The sequence below is a fragment of the Sceloporus occidentalis genome, unplaced genomic scaffold (assembly GCF_023333645.1).
Source record: "Sceloporus occidentalis isolate IW3139 unplaced genomic scaffold, rSceOcc1.0.p SCAF_73, whole genome shotgun sequence".
Lineage (NCBI taxonomy): Eukaryota > Metazoa > Chordata > Lepidosauria > Squamata > Phrynosomatidae > Sceloporus > Sceloporus occidentalis.
In genome coordinates this window covers 824,280-846,657 of record NW_028317053.1, presented here as the reverse complement: position 1 = coordinate 846,657, position 22,378 = coordinate 824,280, and the positions used below count along the sequence as shown (strand labels likewise).

Genomic DNA, 22,378 nt, shown 5'->3' with positions numbered 1-22,378 from the left:
TGATAGATAAATTTGCCTTTGTCATTTTGAATGGAAGCACAGAAGGAGATAAAAAGGTGGAATTTACTTTCCTATCAAGTAATGGAGTGTCCAAAACTGACTATGTTTTAGTTTTTTATAATTTGCTGTACAATTCTGCAGTGAAATGTCACTGAGATAGCAACTACCTACCACTGGCTCTGAGCAAAATGTCTATGTGGATCTTAAGCTGTTATTAAATATGTTAACAGACATAATACCATCCCACATTAAATGGCTTGAAGAGCTAGATAAATCTGTAAGTGAGGTTCTTCATTCAGAGACTCATTTTTTCTTATGTTTTTCCATACTAGCAGCAGATACTCCAAGTGAAGCTATGGATCTGTTCCAGATGTTGATTGAGTCCTTACAACATCAATTTAATCATTAAACAGAACACACATTACATATCACAATTCCAAATCTTGGTTTGATCAGAAATGTGTTGCTATGAAGAATTCTCTAATTGTAAGATATAGGTCATATAGTGGACAGAACCCAATATCCTGCCTGAAGACTGGTTTCTTTTGAAAAGGAGGTACAACATTTCAAGGAGAAAAAGAAGCAGGCTCAGGGGGAAAAAGCAGTGGTTAATCATGGTATCTAGGATGCACGATTAAGTTACTATCTGGAGGATGGTAGCAGTTAATCTCCATAACTTTGCCCCTAGGATTGATTGTAATATTCCAGAATCTTCCTGGGAACCCTACTTCCAGAAGGTCTATGCTATGGATCAAGATACTGAATGGTTTATAACAGCTGACAGCAGTAACCTTCCTGAACAGCCCTCTGTTACTGACACTGAAGTGTCTAAATTAATTTTATAGCTAAAACCAGATCAAGGGAAACAATATCATTTCTCCACAACTGTTTAAAGCAAATTTAGCTTGGCGGGCCCCAGTTTTAGCTCCGATTTTCAATTGGATTTATTATTCAGCTATTTTTTCTGAGGACTGAGGTCTGGCAATTATTATCCCAATCCATAAAAAAGAACATTCAGATCCCGCTAATTACAGACCAATAAACTTGCTAACTATTAGTATTAGTAAGCTGTATGCTAGTCACTTGCATTCAGAATTGTTGGATTGGTTAGAACAGGATGATATATCGGATGATGAACAAACTGGTTTTAGATGTGGATTTTGAACTATAGATCAGGATCTTATCCTTCAACATTTAGTTGAAAAATATGCAACTCCATCTGGGGATGATCTCTATACAGCTTTCATTGATTTTAAATTGGCTTTTGATTTAACTCCTAGGGATAGGCTATGGAAAAAAGATTGAGGACACTATAATTGATATAGGGTTACTAATGCTTATTTGTGATTTATATGAAAATACTTGCCTTTAGGTAAAATGCAGTCACGAGAGGCACCTTTCTGACTCTGTCTCTATCTTTAAAGGATTTAAGCAGATTGCACACTAGCACCCAACGTGAATCTTGTCCATGAACAGCAATGCAGAATTGCTACGCACATCCCTGTACTGGTGTAAATATATATACCAAACAGAAGAATAATGTGGCAACCAAAGAAGTAGAACGCAAGACGTGGCACGGCTCTTTCTGATATACTCCAGTAGATGAAACTGAAGCATTGTGTACACATTTGTGTATGTTTTCTGTATTCCAAATTATTGGTCACACAAAGCAACATTTCCTGGTGGCAAAGTTAAGATAGCACATGAAGATTCCTGCAGTTCTCTTGTTATAGTTCAAATTCTTCTTTACTAGTGAGAGTTCTGAACAGCTTGATGTTGCTGCTTATTCAAGCTTATAGTAGAAAGTCATTTTGCTGTAAAACATTTCCTTGCTCAGTTGTATCAAATTACATTTTCTTCTTGGCAGGGTGGACAGTCTTTTTCTGGCTGGAGGTCACTTCAATGAATTTTTCTTCTTCTTTTCTATTAATGTTTTATATCAAAAGCTGTTTCCCCCCAAGCTCAACCAGTTGGACGGAAGAGAGTGAGAGTAGATGCACCAAGATAGAAGCATATATGGCCTGTAAGAAAGCTACACCCCTCTCTCTGTGTGTGTACTTAAGTAACTTGTTTTCTAGTCACACTTGGATGACATGCGACTTCCATTTGTGTGTGTATCTCATGTAGGAATGGGCAAAATGACCCCCCGGCTGTTTTTTGTAGCCCTCCACATCTGACCACTCCTAGGCCACTCTTTTTCTGCCTTTGAACCCTCCAGCGGCAGCAGCTCACATTTAAATGGATTGCAGGCACCCTGATTTTTTTGACATTAACCCTCCAACTTTTCCAGAGTCAGCATGGTGTTAAAATCCAGTGTGCTGTTAAGAACCAGTGTGGTGTCATGGTTTGAATATTGGGCTAGGACTCTGGGGCATCAGAATTTGAATCCCTATGCTGCCATGGAAACCCAGTAGTTGACTTTGGGCAACTCACACTCTCTTATCCTCAGAAGGCAGCAAATCTCCTTGGACTACATCTTGCCAAGGAACCCCTAGGATGAGTTCACCTTAGGGCTGAAAATGACTCCAAGGCACACAACAACTTTTCAAAACCAGAAGTAGATTTCTAGGCACTTCCAGTAATTTGTTTGGGGTTTTTCTTATGGATATTATGGTAATTTGTGAAGCCCCTAGATTGTCTCCAACTAGAAAATTGGCCCTTATGCCTGGTAAAAGTCTGATCTAATGCAAACCCACATATTATGAATAGATTCTTTTATAGAACTTGGTGATCTATCTACCTGCCTGACTGCAAAGTTTGTTACAATGATTGTTGCCAAACTTTTTTATACATGTTTGTGGAGGGTGGTGGTGAGGAAACAACAGTCATGGTGCATATTGGTACCAGTGACATGGGGGAATATATTCCTGTAGCCTTGGATTCAAAATTTAGGCCACTAAATAGATAAAATCCAAGACCTCCAATCTAGGTTTCTCTGAAATGTTACCAGTTTCACTCAGACTGAGACTTGTTTAAATAGGCAGAGCCTAATGTAGAGATGAGATAATGTTGCTGGTTTTGGAATTTTTTTAGGCACTGGGAGATGTTTTGGGGTAAATCAGCTGTTTATAGAAGGGATGAAGTTCACTTGAACTGCAAAGGAACCAGGCTAATGGCTCTTAAACAATCCCTTGGCAAAAAAAATCACAAAAGTTGTTCCAGGTGAGCATCCCCCATGGATGAAGATGGCAATGTTTATGATCATCTGAACAGAAGCAAGGCAAAGCTATACCAACATTTCTCAACCTGGAACCCTAGGATCTGTGAGAGTGAGAGGTTGCTCGGATTTTTAAGAGAAATTGTGATTGGGGAAAAAAAGCTTCCTTTAACCTGTAGATAATAATATTTATGCAAGAGGTGAACATTATTTCAAAGATTTCTCAGGGTAAACAAGTTGGGGAAGGCTGAGCTACACAATAAACTTGAATTTTTAAAATTGATTTTATTTATTTATTTATAAAGTCTGGCTATTATTGTCCAACTCTCTTTCTGAAATAATAACTGTTTGAATTTAAACATTTTACTTTGTTTATTGGCAGTTATTATTATTATTATTTATATAGCGCTGTTGATTTGCACAGCGCTGTACATAAAACAACAAGTATATAAGAGAAAGCCTGCCTATGGGGTACAATCTAAGAGTTGTTCATTATTAGACTAGTATCCAGTGTCAGTTGCTACTTTTTTTTGTATAGAAATGCTGTTCAGAGACATATATTTCAATTAACATAAGTTCAATCAAAACAACTTGCTTTAAAAGAGCACTTTTAAAAAACAATAATTATTTAAGCTAGTGGCCATAACATCTGAACTGCACGTTACTACTTAATATTCAGATTTAGTCCTATGTCGGCATAGTCTTATACCCCTATATATAGGCTAGTAACTTGACAATCTAATTTCCAAAGTTTTATTGGAAGATGCAAATCACATCAAAATGTAATAACTTTGGATTGTTAATTTTAGATACCATTAAAACATTGTTGATGAAGATTTTAAATACATCAAATAATCTTTCACATCATTAATAAAATTGTTGTTGTGTGCCTTCTGACTTATGGCAACCCTAAGACGAACCTTTCGGGGTTTTCTTGGCAAGTTTCTTCAGAATGGGTTTGTCACTGTCATCCTCTGAGGCTGAGAGAGTGTGACTTGTCCAAGATCACTCACTGGGTTTCCATGGCCAAGGCAGGATTTTAACCCTGGTTGCGAGAATCATAGTCCAACACTCAAACCACTACACTACACTTACTCTGTATTATATATATATATTACTATAATTAGCGGGAATATGTTTTATAATTAAACATTAATTAAAAAAACTGGTTTAAGCAAAACAAAACAAAAACTTGCTTTAAACACCCTCCCTGGGGTTTTTAGGTTTTTTATTTTAAATTAAAAATCCTGTTTTTTCCCAACCCTGGAGAGGGATGATGTATGCTTATTTATATGCATTTATTTTATTTTAATTTATTTATAAATGTTCATATGTGCATGCTAGAAACTTCTAAGCCAAGATGATGACAATGGAATGCTTGGTTTTAAAGCAGAATGTAGATACATTGGATACCATGGAAACCTACAGAGAGAACCGGATGGATGGGTTTACCTGGCCATGAATTCTCTGGGTGGGATGAAGAATGGGAGGTCATCTAGATGTTGCTGAATTGCAACTGTTGTCATCCCTCACCATTTGCTATGCTGGCTAGGCCATGAGAACTGTAGTCCCACAGCACCTGAAGGTTCATACATCCCTGCTTTATAGGAACAGCAGATAAGGGCATATTGGACCACTATCACTCTGTATGTAATGGAAGGCATAGAGTCAATCTAGAAATCCACAAAATGGAACCATGTCCTGCCTGTGAGTTTTTTGTAGACATTTGGGTGACAATCCGAACATGATGCTGGACTGGATAGGCATGTTACTTGATCCAGTGGGGCTCTTTTTACCTTCTTAGACATTTGCAAAAGAGTTTCACAGTAGTGAGCAGCAAATGGGAGCAGTCCTTTATCAGGGTGACCAGACATGCCTTACATTTCAGTATTATGTCCAGGAGGAATGTCAAAATGTCCTCCATTTTAAGCATGACTAAGAAGTATGAATTTATATTTATGTTGCTGTTTTTAGTTATTATTTTGTAACATCCTACATTTTTTTGACTGTCCTATTTGCTTCTCTTAATGCATGGCTAGAATAATGGAGGCAATGTTCTCATGTGATCATTGAGCAGGATCATTGGAGAAAAGAGAAAATGTACAGTTCTGCTGTATTTTGCCCAGCCCAGTATTAAATTTGACCAATGACTCATGCATCTTAAAATATTTAAGACAAATAAAGAGAAAAGAAAAAACATATGCATCCTAACTGATCTAACTTAGTAGATGTACCATCCAGTTGAGCTCTTAAGAGCATATCCATCATCCTTCTAAGACAACTGTTGAACTCTAAGGCAACTAGGAACATCTTGGGGGCTGTATTTGCTCCCCAGAAGACCATGGGATGTCAATCCCCCACCAAAAAAATCCACCCGTTGCCTTTTAGGGTGGTTGAGGCACTTTCACCATATTTTTTTAGCCCTTTCCCAGTAGGCCCCAAAGAGGCCTTTGTAACAACAGGAGGTGTATGTAAGCTACTTTCTGCTCACATCCTCTTTCAAAAAAGGCCTCTCCTGGACTATATTGTTTCAGTGGAGCAAAAAATGTGGTGAAAATACCCCCACACTCCCTAGATGGCATTTCTGACCCCTGGGAGTCCCTGTGCCACTAAAATGGTTGGGAGGGACACATGTGCCCTGTGGGATACACTTTGTCCATGCCTGCTCTAAAGATTGTATGGGTCCTTGTCTGAACGGCAAATATGTTGACAGTCTTTTCCCTGGGTGCCTTGGTAAACCAGTCAAAAGAAGATAAATTATACATACAGTATCTCTCAAATCAAAATAATAGTTTCCTTTACCGGGGAAAATTGTTTTGCACAGTATTTATAGAATCATAGAATCATAGAATCGTAGAGTTGGAAGAGACCACTAGGGCCATCCAGTCCAACCCCCTGCCATGCAGGAAATCCAAATCAAAGCATCCCCGACAGATGGCCATCCAGCCTCTGTTTAAAGACCTCCAAGGAAGGAGACTCTATCACCCTCCGAGGGAGTGCATTCCACTGTCGAACAGCCCTTACTGTCAGGAAGTTCCTCCTAATGTTCAGGTGGAATCTCTTTCACTGAGAAGGTTGTCCTTTTTGTCAACATTAGTTGTGATTCCATGCTAGGTGAAGCATGGAGAGATACTTTTTCTTCTGCTCTCATGAAAGATTGGTGGTTCAATGCTATTTTAATGTATTTCTGGTTGTAATGCTTTTTTTTTTTTTTTTTTTTTTTGGTCTTATGTGTGTGCACATGCATTTGTGATTTTAGCAGCTATGAAGAGTAGTTTTCTTACTGAGGCATTTTTAAAACACTGTTCCTTAGAACTGATATTACAGTTTGCTATAATAAATTGGAACAAGTCTCATCATAGTTTGGGGAAACATATATATGACAGAAACATTTAAAATAAAAATTGAGCTGCAGCTTCATCTGCTGATGAAATCAACAAAATTAATTCCGAAGATTTTAGTGGAATATCCTAATGTTGACTTGATTTCTTTGTGAAAGAGTTTTAAGCCAAACATTGCCATAGTATTATTGTTTATCACCCTACCTAATTCCAGAGGAGTTTTATCACACGAGAGGAATTTCTCTTAATTTCAAATGAAAAGAAAGTGGGGCCAGCACGCATTCACGTGAATTTGCTAGTTCAGCGAATTTATGTTAATTCGAATTGCGTTCGAACTGACTCCCCATTGCTTGAAAATAGCTTGCCATTGCCCGAAATTGTATGTGGTAGTCTGTCACGCAATAATGTTAAGTACAATGATTGCATTCGGATTGCCATTGGATTATACAGTGGAACCTCACCATAGGCGGGCGTGCCATACGCGGCCTTGAGCATATGTGCTTAAGCCGCGGCGCGCGCGTGGGGCGGAAGGGGTGGCGCGTCCCATTCAGTTGAATGGGTGCATGTGCCTGTTGCGCTGCGCGCGCGCGCCCATTGCACCCTGCGCACCTCCGTGCCGCCGTGCACAAGCCCCATTGTTTACAATGGGGCTCGAGCATAGGCGGAAATCGCCATACGCGGCAGGGTCCGGAACGGATCCTCCGTGTATGGCGAGGTTCCACTGTACTTCCAATTTCCCTTGTCTGATAAACTCCATACAAAAGAAGAAAATACATGGTCCAGGAGAGAAGGAGACACATAAGTTTTTTTTTTTTTTAATGAGCTATAAATTAAATTCCTTACCTGAGTTGCATGTACTTCTGGTCTACAGTAACTGGGAATTTGTGCAGGGTTTTTAGTAATCTGGGAATTTATGATGGTAGACAGATTCCTTCTAGGCACAATGAATTCCACTGGAAGTTTTCTCTGAACCTGAAAAGAGAATTTCAAAGTTTGACCTTGCAATATTTTCAGAGGTAATTGAATGCCTGCAGGCTAAATATATACTTGTGCTTCAATGGAGGTAGGAAGAGAGAAGACAAACAGAAGTTGCATTGTAACCACTCTTCTCCCATAGTTCTGGTGATAACACAGGGCCCAAGGAAGAGGTGCTTTCAGTGATGATCAGTTGGCACACAAGGGAGAGAAAAATTTTTCTAGAATGTGTGTAGCATTTGAGAAAGAATATAATCTATCTATCTATCTATCTATCTATCTATCTATCTATCTATCTATCTAGTTCCCATCTACATGCACATTTACACATACACATGGCTAATAATTAGAATTGGGATTGTTTAGGAGAAATTGGTAAAGTTAATTATAAATACAGAAAGTTGAAAATCCTAATGGAAATCCAGAGAGGCATTTTCTAAGCTTAATTGTCTAGCAGCCTGTTTATTTATTTATTTTCTTAACAGATATGACTATCAAACAGGAAAGCAAGCAGCACATATGATACAAGTTGTTTGTATTTTGCTTGAAATAATCAATGCTGGAAGCTAACAGTGGCACCTAGATCAAGAGTACTTCTAGACAGTTTCAGAAAAACAGAGGCAGAGGGATACAGAGAAAAAACTAGAGAGTATTATAGCTACACTACTTGTGTTACACATACAGTAAGGAAAGGAAATAACATTTTAGCTTTGTTTTAAACTGTTGAAGACACTCATACTTCAGCCTTTGTCATGCCAACATGAGTTTTGGTTACTTCCATGCATAGGCCCATAATGAGAAAAGCAACCCTTGCTTGATGTCCATTTCCTTGCTTCCATGTCTGTAGTTTCCTTAAGAAATAATTGTATTGTGAAGGATGGTAGAGATTAGGATACACTGGTCTCAGATATGCGAGATTAAGCAACATCAGACTATGGTTGAGATGGCAAAGGTTCCTCATTAATGAAGAAGAACATGCAAGCTAGAAGAGGCTGCATCAAACTGCCTTTGCCTGACTCTATAGGGAAGGGCAAGTTCTATAGGGAAGGGCAAGTTTCCAACCCCCCACCCCCACTGAGATAAATGAGTGCAAACTATTTTTGCGCTATGAACTCAGTTTGCACCAATAGAGATAAGCTGATGAGAAAGGGGAAAGGTGACCAGAGGAGAGAGATTTAAAAATCAGGTGAAAAATGGGATGACAGATATCAATCAGGATTTTTCTTGCCAAATCAGGACAGTTGGAGAGTATGCTATAGTCTGTACAACAGTAGAAATTGGGATACAATGGTCTCAGATACACCTACAGTATTCAGATGGGGTTATTCATCAGTGAAGTTTTTCTATAATTTCCATAATATGTTTTTGCTAGTACACAAGCAAGACAATCCAAACTTTAATCTTGGAGAGTGCTAAAATCAGAGCCTCTAAACTTGGACTGGCTAGGCAGAAGAAGGAGCAGTATGTTGACTCTTTTCCTCCCTCTTTAGCCATGTTAATTTTTGTTTTTATGTATCCCCATGCTCTGAAACCTACAGTAGGACACAGCACTGAAATACAATGGCCTCAGGAGTGGCATGTTTTAGAGCTGGTTTGGGAGCAGGTATGGGGCAAGGATACTGTGGACCCTTTTGATCTACACAGCCCTTCTCAGTATGTTCATACCTCTCCCCACAATCTGATACCGAAGTTCTATCATCAGATGTTTCCCTAGTGGCCGGAGAGGAGGGTCTCCCACTTGGAGGGCAAATCTCTAGTCATCCACATTGCAGGGTGATCTGATATATCGTGTGAGCCATGAGATGCTCTTCTGGGGAACACAGGATTGCATTATAAATCCAGTGACAAATGTAATTGATTCATTTGTTGGTACTCCATGATTTCTTACCAGTATTTTCCACTTGTTCTAGGGTGCTTTTTTTACCATTGATATATCGCCTCTTCTCCCTAAATATTAATTATAGTCATATATTTAGCAGGTGTTTGATGCTCAGATGCCACTTTGAACATCTTGTTTTTTAAATACTGATTTGAAAGTATTCCAGAGAGTCATAGTTAATTTCTGAGTTTGGAAGTCTTCACTGAGAGCAAAAGACATGCATGGAAGTCACACCAACTAAAATGTGTAGGGAGCCTGTTCCTTTCTTGATCGTCTTGATAAAGAGTTTTTCAAATGTTCAAGGATGGATATGCTTCTTTTCTCTAGGCTGATCACAGCTAGTTCCTTCAGCATCCCCTCATACAGTATGTCTTGCACCATTAATCATTCTTCTTAATGTTTTCTTCTGAATCTTTTCAATTTGCTTAAGGGTATCTCTGCACTGTCCCTCACTGTTTTATGTTTTCTTTTGTCCACACACATAGATATTTTCTTCTTGGCACTATGGGGTTATGTCATTTAAAACAAGGGTTGTTTGTGAACATCGAAAGTTCTCCTTTGGGCCTCCAAAACTTTGTTGCAATGCGCAGAAACTGAATGCCAGATCAGGGGTGTCATAGACTCTGCATGTCCTGGACAGTGTTCCAGCCAGCCATGGTTTCTTTCATGATGTTTCATTCCATCTCCCACCCCTGTTTCTCACCTTCGCAAGAAATCTCATGCTCCCAGGCCACTAAGCCCCCCTTAGTTCTCATTGCATTGTTGGGGTTGTCTTTGACATTCCCCCCTCCAGAGGATTTCCCCCATAGTTTGGCAAATCTCCTCCTTAGGCATGTAAAAAGGGAGGAGAGATGGACAGCGCACATAGGTCTGAGCCTAAGTACTATAGTAACCACTTCCTTCCTCTTACACATGTTGTTTTTGTTGTTGCATTCCTTCAAGTTGTTTCCTATTTATGGTGACCCTAAGGGAAACCTATCATAGGGTTTTCTTGACAAGTTTCTTCAGAAGGGGTTTGTCATTGCCATCATCTGAGGCTGAGGGGGTGTGGGTTTCCATGGCTGAGTGGGGTTGTCCAATGTCCTAGTCCTGCATCCAAACACCACAGTGGCCTTTATTATGCTGCTTCCATAAATCCCAAATGGCGGGACTAGCACACAGGTTGTTTTGCAACAGATATTCCCCCCCCCCTCTGATATTGAGCTAATTGAAAATGATAACCTATGTTTTGATTCCTTGTTTCTGATTATTTCAAAATTATCTTCTGTTCTAGAGTCGAAATAAGCACTTAGATAAAGTGCATGTAGTCCTTGGAAAGAAGTCCTGTGATTTGGATTCTTTTATTTCTGCTCTGATATATGCCTATTATCTTGAAAAGGTAAACATCTTCTATTGTTATTCTTTAATACTTTGGATGATAATAATAATTATTCCACTGTAGTTCTTTACCCATCAGCCAGGAGAACTGCAAAGAGTTACTATAAAATATTCTGGTTTTATGTGTGGGTTTAATGTTGGGTCATTGCTTTAGACCCTGCATTTTCTTTTATAACTATAGGGCAACTATTCAAGAACCACTTATTTAGGACCCCCTAAGTTTAGAATTTAATAACTTCTCTCTAGAATTGTACCCATTTTCTTAATTGTCCTTTAGAAATAGAATGTACTCTCACTGACTTGCTCACAGTGCAATTCTATAAGGTATATTACATTATATGTATACTATATATTGCATTCTGCGTGGTTTCCTTGAAGCTGCAGCCATTCCAAAATGAAATAGCTGGACTGCTCACTAGAGAAGCTTATAGAAACAATATAATACAGTTTTTAAAGGACCTGCATTGGCTGTCAATAGGCTGGAACAGACAGCCCTTTAAAGCTACAGTACAGGTGGCTTGGGAGTGTGGCATTTATACGCTGCACACTCCCAAGCCTCCCTGAAGCCGCCTGGAAGTCAGGCAGCTGGCCAGATGTGGGTGGCTCCAATACACTGTGGTAGTGTGGCGTTTACATACTGCACACCACTGGAGCTTCTTGAAGCCAGCTTCAGGCTGTGGTGAAGCTGGGAAAGTCACCTCTTTCCTGGCCCCAAAGAATTTCCCCCACTCTTTTTTGGGCTGGCTTCAAGGCGGATTGGCATTTGTTTGCCATAGCCCCAATCTGTCTTCGGTGGGGGCAGCTTCAGGCTGCCTCTTCTTGCCAGTCTGTTTTGGCACAGTGTTTCTGGTTTCAGTTGAAAATACTGATAATAACATTAAAAATAGAGATTAATTTCCCCCCCCCCAAAAAAATCTTTGAAAACCATGTTTTTTAAGTACCAAGAAACTCTGATAAGAAGAATCATAGACTGAAGAGAACCTTTGCAGTGCAGGGATTTATTCTGTACAAAATTCATATATGATTGGTTTCCACAGAAAACAGCCTTTTTCTGTGTAGGAAGCAGCACTATCATTAGAAAATAATATTTATATTCAGTAATATATTTCCTGGTGGCGCAGTGGTTAAATGCCTGTACTGCAGCCACTCACTCAGACCACAAGGTTGTGAGTTCAGTCTTAGCCAGGGGCTCCGGGTCTACTCAGCCTGGCATGCTTCCGTAGGATGCTAAAATGAGTACCCAGTTGTTAGCTTACACTTTGTAAACTGCTTAGTACATTGGTAAGCAGTATAGAAATGTACTTGCTATTACTCTTTTCTTCCCCATTTCTCTGCCACTAGCATGAATGGGAAGGAATATATGATGTTAGAGATTGTAAATTCTAGAACTGGTATAATGACAGTCTATTGGGAATAGGGGTGGGATGGTGTTTTGTATCTGCTGAAGCCATGCTTTCCCCCTATGCCCCTTTACATATTTGGATTTCCCCTGCCCTAGTACACTCACAGCATTTCCTGTGGGCACACTGGCAGAGCTCCAGCAGTGCAAATTTCCTCCTGTCAACAGGCCCCCCTCACTGCTGGTAAACTGGCATACATCCTGCATCTTTCAGCTACCTTCTAGAAGTAGCAGGATGGCAGAAGCATTATGAATTTCCATCTCATGGCTTCTGGGTATGATTTGAAAAATTGTTCATGCTACTTCAGTGCTTCCTAACTCCCAGGAATTTTCTTCTTATAGGTCAGCCCACCTAACATTCTTTGCTTGCCTGTACTGAACGTAACGAGAAGAGAATTCTGCTACTGTACAGAAACTGGATTTATTTTGGAAGAGCTGAATATTCCAGAGTCTCTCCATGTTTTCCGTGATGAAATCAATTTGAACCAGCTTAACAATGAAGGGAAATTGTCTCTTACACTACTGAACAGTAGAGCACTGACAAGGTATTTCTCTAGATATTTAATTACTATTAAACCCAGCTTGAACTTTGAAATCCTAGATTTGTACTTAGCTTCTCCCAAACATCCTTTCTTTTTCCATCTCAAGGCTGGTTCAAGCATGGGAAGGGGGACTCAGGCATAGGTATGGCTTGCCTTGTTCTTAGCTTTAGACACTTTGAATCACACAAAAGAACCATTATACATATATACTCTTACAAGAATAGTAGAATGTTAGAATTGTAATCTTTTTATTGTTCCTATGTGTATTTACACAGTTCATGTTTACCAAGTTGCAGATCATTCACAGAATCCGTGTACTCTGGCGTCGATGTTTTGAGCCCAAATGCATTAACACTCTGTCTTCATTCTCTTTTCCTGCTGGGCATCCAGCCTAAAGTAAATGCATAAGAAAAGTCCAGGGCAAGTCCTATCCTTCACTCTTTTGTCTATCTTCTGGACATCTTCAGAAAGGATTTGTCAATATGCATCTGAAGAGGCCTCCATTCATCTGGAATTTTGGTAACACAGGTTCAGGCTTGAAAGGATCCCTCCACACATATAGCAGCTCATTCACAGACTCCCTTCCTGAAGATATTCATATACTATATACAGACATTAGGGTCAGGGGCTAAATTGCAGGTGCAACATTGGAAGTTGAGATATGTCATTTGGCCCAGCTCTCAGATTTCAGATCTATGCAACCTCTGGTTCTTTAAGGTACTAAAGATTTCTCCTCTTAGTTGAACTGTAGACAGAATACCAAATTTAAATTTAGGTTTGGGGAGCAACATTAGTCAAGCTGCCAAATAATGCCATTCTGCAGAAGAGAATGATGGAAAGGAAAGAATGGGGATTACTTCCTCCTTCCCTCCTTGTATCATCCATCCATCCATCCATCCATCCATCCATCCATCCATCCATCCATCCATCCATCCTATTTCTTGAAGACAGTTGTCAGCAGCTGACTCAATGCAGTTGTCACCCAAAGATCTGTTAAGGTCAAGAGTGGGAGCAACTTTGAAGGAAAGACAAAGGTCACTTCATTGCAAGACATTCTAGTGCTACATTTTGTATACAGCCAGCTTGCCGTATCCACAGATTTTTTATCCATGGATTCAAGCATCCACAGCTTGAAAATATTCAAAAAATGTATAAATTCCAAAAATAATCCTTGATTATGCCACTTTATATAAGTGATACCTTTTGATTATACCACTGTATATAACTGGGACTTGAGCATCCATGGATTTTGGTATCCACAGGGGTCCTGGAACCAAACTCCAGCAGATACCAATTTATTTCATCTACTTGTTTTATTTTGTTTTAATTCCACCTTTCTCCCAGAAAGAGACCCAAGGGCCCACTTTATTTGAAATATATATGCACAAAATGTAGGTTAGGGGCTCACTGGACCAGGAAAGTTGAGAAGAAGCTTACCTCTCTGTGTCATGGTTTATAAAAAGTACTAATGTGCATGTACACTTGGAGTAGCTTTTCACATTATAGGTAAAGGTAAAGGTAGTCCCTTGACATAATGTCTAGTCATGACTGACTGTAGGGGGTGGTGCTCATCTCTATTATTAAGCCGAAGAGCCAGCGTTGTCCGTCTACTACTCTAGTGTTCATATGGCCAGCATGACTGCACCGAATGCTGCTACCTTCCCACCAAAGTGGTACCCTATTTATTTGCATTTGCATGCTTTTGAACTGCTAGGTTGGCAGAGGCTGGGGCTAGTGATAGGAGCTCATCCCACGATGCAGCATTCAGGCCTCGAACTGCCAACCTTCCGATCTTCCAATCATCAAAATTGGCACCTTAACTTCTAAGCCACTGCATCCCCTACTTTCACAATATAGGAAGTGTTAAAAAAGGAAGCCTGTATGAGCTGCAACTTTTTGGGGGGTGCTTCAATGAAGTGTAGTTTGTGCATCTTCCCTGTAGGCCAAACCTTGAATGAGAGTGAGTTAGATACATAGATGACTTCTATGACATCATTTGGGTGTTTATTATTGAGTGCGTGAAGAGGCCAGTGCAAACATGTGGGACTAGCCCCAGCCACGTACTGATGACATGCGTGCCAACAGCATTTTCCAGCCTTACTTTGAAGAAAGATGCTTCATTATGCATCAGATTTCTTTCATAAAAGTATCACTGTTTTGGATGTTATTTTGGATGTTATTGTACATTCATAATACATAAATCCTTGTCAAAAGGTTTTGAGTCCCCAATGTGGAAATATATTTCTACAGAAATGTTTCCCTTAAGATTTACACAAGCGTGTAATACCTAGATGTTATTGGCACACATACTGTAAAGGTGGTGGACTCCCTCTGCATGCTCCTGCTGGAACTGAATGCCTGAATAGCGCTGTTACTTTCAGTAATTTCAGAAATAATTATTACTGAATTCAGTTGCATAATAATGTAACTTAGAAACTGACAGCCTCAACAGACCGGCATCAAAGGCCGGCATTGGGGTGGAGGGGGGGATGGCATCTGCACAACGCACTCCCCATGGTGGCATGACGCCACCTGCCCCACCGCATGGCAGGTGGTGTCATGGTGTCCTCTGGCGGTGCGTCCAGATGACGCAGTGCCAAAGGAGTACCAAAAAGCTGTGGCAGCAGTGGCTATGGCACCCTTTCTGCATTGCAAAAAGGAGCTGCTTTTTGAAAGGCCATATCGGGCCCACGGCATATAGTTACCACGGCCCTGATCCAGCACTGAAAGGGGTCTGTTCAGCCCCTTAGTTGAGATGACTGCAGCATTGTGTTAAAGAGTTTAGACAGTTCAAAAGGTGGAGATAAAGTAATAAACCAACATTGGAAAACCTTCCTTTACAGTGAAGATAAAAGTTTGGAATCAGCTGTCGTCAGAGTCATCTGCCCTGAAGAGCAACGTGATGGCAATCTGGAGTTAGCAGAATCCACCTCCTCTCTTGTAGCGAAAGAGCTTCTTCAAAAGGCACCCGAGTTAATCACTTTACAACTGGCTCATCTCCTCAGAGGTGAGAGATTGCTCTTTATATTAAATACTGAAAGATTTAATGGAGTGTTTCTGAATCCATTCATGCAAATAGACTATGATCCATTCTTTGATTAACAGTCCTTTTAAAGACCATAGGAAGCTGCATAAAAGAAGCAGGGTGTAAAGAGTTTGTTGAAGAGTAACATTATGTGGAATATTAAAAATGTTCATTTAACAATAGGCCTTACTGGGGTGTTTGCTGTGTCATTAGACAGGAACGTTAAGTGCAGACATCTCCATATTGCTTGAATAGTATAGTATCTCTACATTGCCCCGATCATGTTTCTGGGCATTTGTGTGCCATTTGGAAAATAATGCCATAGCACACATTAAATATAATCAGTCTTAGAGAGTTTTGGCCTCTATTTGGCCTGCATCAGTATCATGCATTGAAAACACCATTCTCAAAGCAAGACTTGAGCAGAAAAAGAAATGTAGCATCTATCTAGCCTGGCATTCTGTGACTGATAGAAACTCAACAATGGAAAGTGACACAGAAAATGGGCACCCTAATTTTGAGCATTGGTAATACCCACCATGTGCATCTTTCTGTTCAGTTGACCTTGAAGGAAGGTGAACATTTGCTTTCCTCATGTAAAAATCTTTTAGTCCTACTCAAGAACTTTGTTGGTGTTGTGGGCCTTTGAGTCATTTACCACTTATGGCAACCCCAAGGTGACCCTATCATGAGGGGGGTTGCCTTTGCCATCCTCTGAGGCTCAGAGAGTGTGAATTGCCTTTTGATTAAAAAATTACAATGGGCAAAATTTTGGTGCCATCTTGATGCAGATTGTTATTATTTGTATTAGCCATAGCAGTATCTGTAGTATTTACATTTCTATACCACTTATCAGTGAACTCAGCTCTCTCTAGGCGGATTACAATCTGTATGCCAATTGCCCCCAACAAGCAGGGTACTCATTTTGTTGACCTACAAAAGTTTGGAAGGCTGAGTCAACCTTCGAGCCCAGGGACCGAATTCACAAACTTGTGGCTGCACTACTGGCATTTAACTACTGCACCACCAGGGCTCCCATCACAATCTATAAAAGTTATTAAAAGAAAGGAGGGATGGTACAACAAGAGGATGCCCTCTTTGTGTGTCATTTCCCATGGGATTTCTGTTGAGTTCCTCTCAGTCTGTGCCACCCAGAAGGGAAGGTTAGCAGGGCAATCAGTACCAGCATGGCTGAAAATAAAGAAATAAACAAAGGTGTTGCAAAGCTAATAATGACATTGCAAGGTACATCTCACATTTAAGTTTGTTTTAATCTTCTGGTTTTCCATTATATTTTTTGCCATGTCTGCATCTTCAGAACAAAATAATTCTTCCCAGTAGAATTCTACAAAATACAAAAGAATCACAGTACACTGAGACAGGCTCTGGTGTTTATCAAGGCTGACTCCATTTTTTGGGTTCATGCCAGGAGCTAACAATTAGAAAACCTGCCAGAGACCTGGGCCTGTATCATTTTATTTCCCAAACGGTATTTACTAGGGGACTGTTGCCAAACTCTGGATCCATTAATTTGCTGAATCATTACATTTTTGGTGAGAGCCAGCTGGCAAGGATATAATTCAGTAAACTGATTGTCAGGTACCTTGGGTCAGTGTACTCTCAAAAAATACCTCCTTCTGTTTATTTGTACAAGGCCATGAAGGATCCCACAAGATGCACAGATTGTAACTTGTAAACACAGGCATATTCAAATTAGGAGTTCCTATCATCCCCCTGTGCCATCCTATGAAACTTGTAAGTGAATGATACAAGATTCATTTGTTACTCTAGCTGCTTGCATATCATTGTAAAAAGCTCCCTTTAAGGAGATGGGAAGAGAGCCAGTATTTATTTTTTAAATCACCCTCCTTGTTTATAAGATGGATGATTCACAGTCAGATCTGCACACTTTTCCTATTTGGTCATAAAGGCTAAGTGGATTGCATCACTGACCTTTTATAGATTTCAGGGTAAATGAATTTCCTTTTTTAAACCAGGAAAAGAAATCCAAGTATCCAGGATCTTTTGTCCTTCATCCAAGGATACTGTTGTACTTCCTCCATCAAAACAGTTTTGCCTGCAGCTGTGATGTAGCATGTGCATGTGCTAGCTCTTGAGAGTTATAGGAGTACTGACTCAGTCTTGCTGTGAGATTCCCAAAGGCAATGGTAACTGACAGCCATTGTTTTTTTCCATTTTCAGCCTCTAACTCGTGTGTAAATTTGCATATTTATGTTATTTTAGTGGTATGACTTGAACTATCTGGGGTTTCTTCAGGTTCAAATAGAGAAAGCTCTGATGGTATATGAGTGGCATGTTTAATCCAGAATGACTAAAGCTGCTGCTACACTGCAGAACCAATGCAGTTTGACACTGTTTTAACTGGCTCCATCCTGTGGAATCCTGGGATTTATAGTTTGTTGGCTCCAGAGCTCTCTGACAGAGAAGGCTAAATATCTTACAAAACTACATATCCCAGAATTTCATAGCATTGAGCCATGGCAGTTAAGGCTGTGTCAAATTTTGCATTAATTTTGCAGTCTAGATGCAACCCCAGTGGTAATCACACCTGGCATACTGTAGGTACATTGAAATTAATGGGACAACTTGGTGGTGACCAGTAAGGCCCATTAAATTCATTGGGGCTATTCTAGGTAGAATTAATGTTGCATATAGCCTACATAGTGCCAGTATTTATCTCTCATCTGAACTAAGATCGTGAATTGATTTAACGAAAAACTGTTGTGCAATTATTGCTCAATTGTTTAATTACACTGTGCTGACAAGTGATAAATTAAAATAAAATTAATCAAATAATTTTATTGTAGTTGTATTGAAGCATAGCTTTCTTGATCTTTTTTTGCTGAACAATTAGCCTTACAAATCAGCGCTGATTTTCTAGTCAACTTTAATTCTAAACTAATGAGCCTATATGTTGCTTTACAACTTGACTCCCGCTACCTATTTCTTTAAAATTGGCCAACTGCTTTAATTTGCTTTATAATTCTAGAAACCCTATTAGTGTAATACCCTTATCGTGCTAAGTAAAAGTACACAAAAATGCATGCAAGCTCATGGCTGATGTGGATACTTTTGGTTTTGGTATATTTTATAACGTGAATTATACAATAGCCCTGCACATTTGTGGCTTTGACTCTTGCGGATTTGATTTGATTTGATTAATATGTTCTCTCTAGCATGACTCGCTTGTCAGCTTCTGCCAAAAGTCACAATGGAGGACCTAGAGATTCCAAGAAAGAACATTTCTCTAGGCATTTGTAGGTCCTCCGGTGCAATTTCATGGTCAACGTCTGGCAGATCTTGACCACAGAATCGCCCTGGAGGACCTAGAGATTCCTAGAGAGTTGTTCCCTCAGGTAAAAAAATAGTGGTTTTTTTATTTGTGGTTTCTCCACTTCAACAGGGGTCCTGTGCCCCTAACCCCAGTGAATGTGGAGGGCCCCGTGTATTCTTAATTCATAGTACATTTGCAGAAATTCATGGGCCCACACAGGTTACCAGGTAGTGGCAACCATCATGGCATAGTGGTTTGGGTGCTGGACTAGGACTTGGTCATGGAAACCCACTGGGTGACCTTTGACAAGTCATACTCTCTCAACCTGAGTGGAAGGCAATAGGAAGCTACCTCTGAAAAATCTTTCCAAGAAAACTTTGTGACAGGTTTGCCTTAGAGTCGTCATAAGTTGAGAATGCCTTGCAGCTACACAGCAATAACAATTCATTTAATATTTCATTCCCAGTTCCTAGTAACCTGTGTTGACTTGGAAGCAATGCTTGCTGATTTTGGAAACAATGCTGGCTAGACACAGCTAAATCAGCAAACACTGGAAGATAATTAAGTCCAACTCACTTTTTTGGTCAGTCTGTAGGTCCCTTCCCCTCCAACACAGCCATTTACTGGCTAATGGAGAGCAGTGGGTGGGACAGCAGAGAAGCAATCAATTATGTCCTTGATGTCATCCAGAAATGACATAATTCTCTGAGACCTCTGTCTGGAGGATTCCTGGGAAGTCCTGGAGAATGCCTGCTGCTGTGTGTCCAGCTGTAGGAACATTGCTGGATGCTGCACCATTGCCTCCTGCTCCCATTCAGCAAGTGTTGTGGGGACTAAAAGCTAAAGCAACTAAAAAGCAGACTAGTGCTCCTTCTCTCCATGCAGCTGAACAGTTACTGATAACTGTTCTGTATTCACAATTGCTACTTAGGAGTTTATTGCACTGCTAAAAACCCCAGCATACCTCTCCCGAACTGAAGTCTAATTCGGGATGCAGCCTGGTTTTATCGCCTGGATTTTGCAGCCGAATCCACCTGATGAATACAGCCCAGCTGTAGCACGGGTCCCAGGTGTGCTCAGCAAACTGCTTAGACTTCAATTAGACTTCAATTTGGGAGAGGTAAGCCGGGTTTTTTAGCAGTGTGATAAAATCCTTAGTCATGATTGTGACACTATTGCCACAGTCCTCCTTAACCTACTATACTAGGCAAAGGCTGCATGGAAGAAGGAGGTCCATTCAGTCAGTGATTGGGGCATGGGTGAACGAAGCTTCTGTCAAGTTTCAATAGGCAGTGGGTGGGACAGACCTGGAGAAGTAGCTGATACAGAATATTGGACAGCATTTAAATAATAACTAATAATTGAGTAATTAGGACTAACAAGAAAAATAGTAAATCCAATAACATCCAAACAATGATACCTTTATTGGGCCATCCAAAATGCACAATTACATGTTGCAAGCCTTTGAAGTCACACTGGCTTCTTTATCAGGCAAACAGGAGAAAAAAATTGAAGATGTTAGTCATAGGCCTGCATTTTGTGTTTCTGGTTTTAGTTCAGATAGTAGGGAGGGCTCTCTGCAGAGTGACTCCTTTCCCTTTGCCCATGTGGTCACTGGTAGATTTTCAAAGTCAAGGAAATGTGATTTCAGTTTGCAATTCAAAGAAGATGTTTCCTTGGAATCCAGCATGTCTGCTTCCTTTGTGAAGCCACAAGCTCCTATGTAGGTAGAGAACACTGAATTTCTCAAGAAGTCTTCATGTTATGCCATAGTAGTTTTTGCCATTTCCTCTGACTTTCTCCTACAGGGAGCATCCTCTCTAAAGTCGTGGCCATGGATCTTGAGAAAATTACTGAAGAACAAGAAGAAGTGCTTTCCAGTTTGGAAGAGAAATTCCCAGAGCTGCTTCCTCGAGAGGATATTATCACCGTGCTTCAGGGGGCTCAGTTTCAAGCAGATGGTACAGCATTTTCTTTCTTTCCTCTTTCCTTTTTGATCCATTGGCAGCATATTTTTTTCAGGTAACTACTTTTAGATTGAAAGGAAGATGGCATTTTATAGAACCCACACCTTTCACCACTACAGCTTGTGCTGATAATTTACAGAATGGACAAGCTGGACAGGTAGGTTCTTTTGTGAGAAAGATGGTGTTACTTTCTGGAAATAAAATGAATGTGGAAGGTTTTATACTTTTATTTTTAAAAATCATTATATATATCTTGGGCCTGCAATACATAATAGAGCTGGAGGTAACTGTTGCATTGCTCTTGGGGTTGAACCTTGGGATCTGCTGCAACAAGAAATAGTCACTGCTCCTGAACTAAACCCAAAGGAGTCAGAAGTTCTCTTCTTTTGTAACCGCCCCCCCCTGATTTGGGGGGGGGGGCAGAAGGTTTGTCTCAAAACAAGGCAGAGTAAGGCTTCCATGCTTCTGGAAGCTTCCAGGGAAAAAGGGGAGGAATGCAGTGCATGAGCATCTAGGGAGGTCTATGAAGGCTGTGAAACTGCTGTGGGAATGGCACACAGCATTTAGCTTTAAAGATACCCATATTTTTGTTTAGCTGAAAATAGTTCCGTAAAAGTAAGACATGTCAACTGATGTTTTTACATGTGAAGTTCAACTTCTTTTTCTCTGCATGGCACCATTACCAGTCATTCAGTGACTTCAGCACCAGCTTTACCATCCCCCTGATTTGTTAACCAAGGGGCTCTTTCAGACTACACAATTATAGCACTTTGATTCCACTTTAACTGCCATTGCCACATTCTGTGGTATCCTGGAATCTGCATTTTTGGGAGAGGCACTTAAAATTCTCAGCCAGAGCTCTAATGGCTCATCAAACTACGAACACCATGATTTCATAGGAGGTTACCATAGCAGTTAAAGTGGAATCATAGTGCTATTAGTGTGTCATGTGAAAAGGACCCTGAAGCATCAATTAATTTCTTTTATACATTAAAAGCCTATTATATACAATAGATGACAGCATGCCTAGGGTAAAAACAACAACAACCCTCTAACACCACAGATTTGACATAGTAGATCATTTATCCTTCTGAACTCAATTCACTTTCAATTTTTAACAGAAAAACTAAGGTCCCACACAATCTAGCTCTCTCAGCAAATTAGTGGTAAGTGTGGCTGGCCTACATCCCTGAAAATGAAGATTTATACAGTATTGCAATAATGGAGTGCTCTTTCATAAAAATATATAAGTAAAATGTATCTGAACATAGACACCTAGGAAAGATTAAACTCAAAACATTTTTACTGCTTAAGGTGATGATAAGATATTTCTATCTCTGCTATGCTTTCGAGAAGCTGAATGATAAGGTAATAATCTTACTTCAAGAATAGCTATAGGCAGTATGATTGAGGGCAGTGGG

The 22,378-nt window shown here is 40.1% G+C and overlaps 1 protein-coding gene across 1 annotated transcript in view; it reads left to right on the top strand.

Annotated features, from left to right (window-relative positions):
- The first annotated feature begins 7,555 nt into the window (after window positions 1-7,555).
- Window positions 7,556-22,378, top strand: part of LOC149286009 (protein prune homolog 2-like) — a 115,088-nt gene continuing 100,265 nt past the window's right edge. Inside the window, exons 1-5 of the mRNA XM_089494527.1 lie at window positions 7,556-7,561; window positions 10,626-10,730; window positions 12,471-12,673; window positions 15,514-15,677; window positions 20,799-20,951. Of these exons, the coding sequence (XP_089350653.1) occupies window positions 7,556-7,561; window positions 10,626-10,730; window positions 12,471-12,673; window positions 15,514-15,677; window positions 20,799-20,951 (631 nt within the window). The remainder of the gene's footprint in view (window positions 7,562-10,625; window positions 10,731-12,470; window positions 12,674-15,513; window positions 15,678-20,798; window positions 20,952-22,378) is intronic.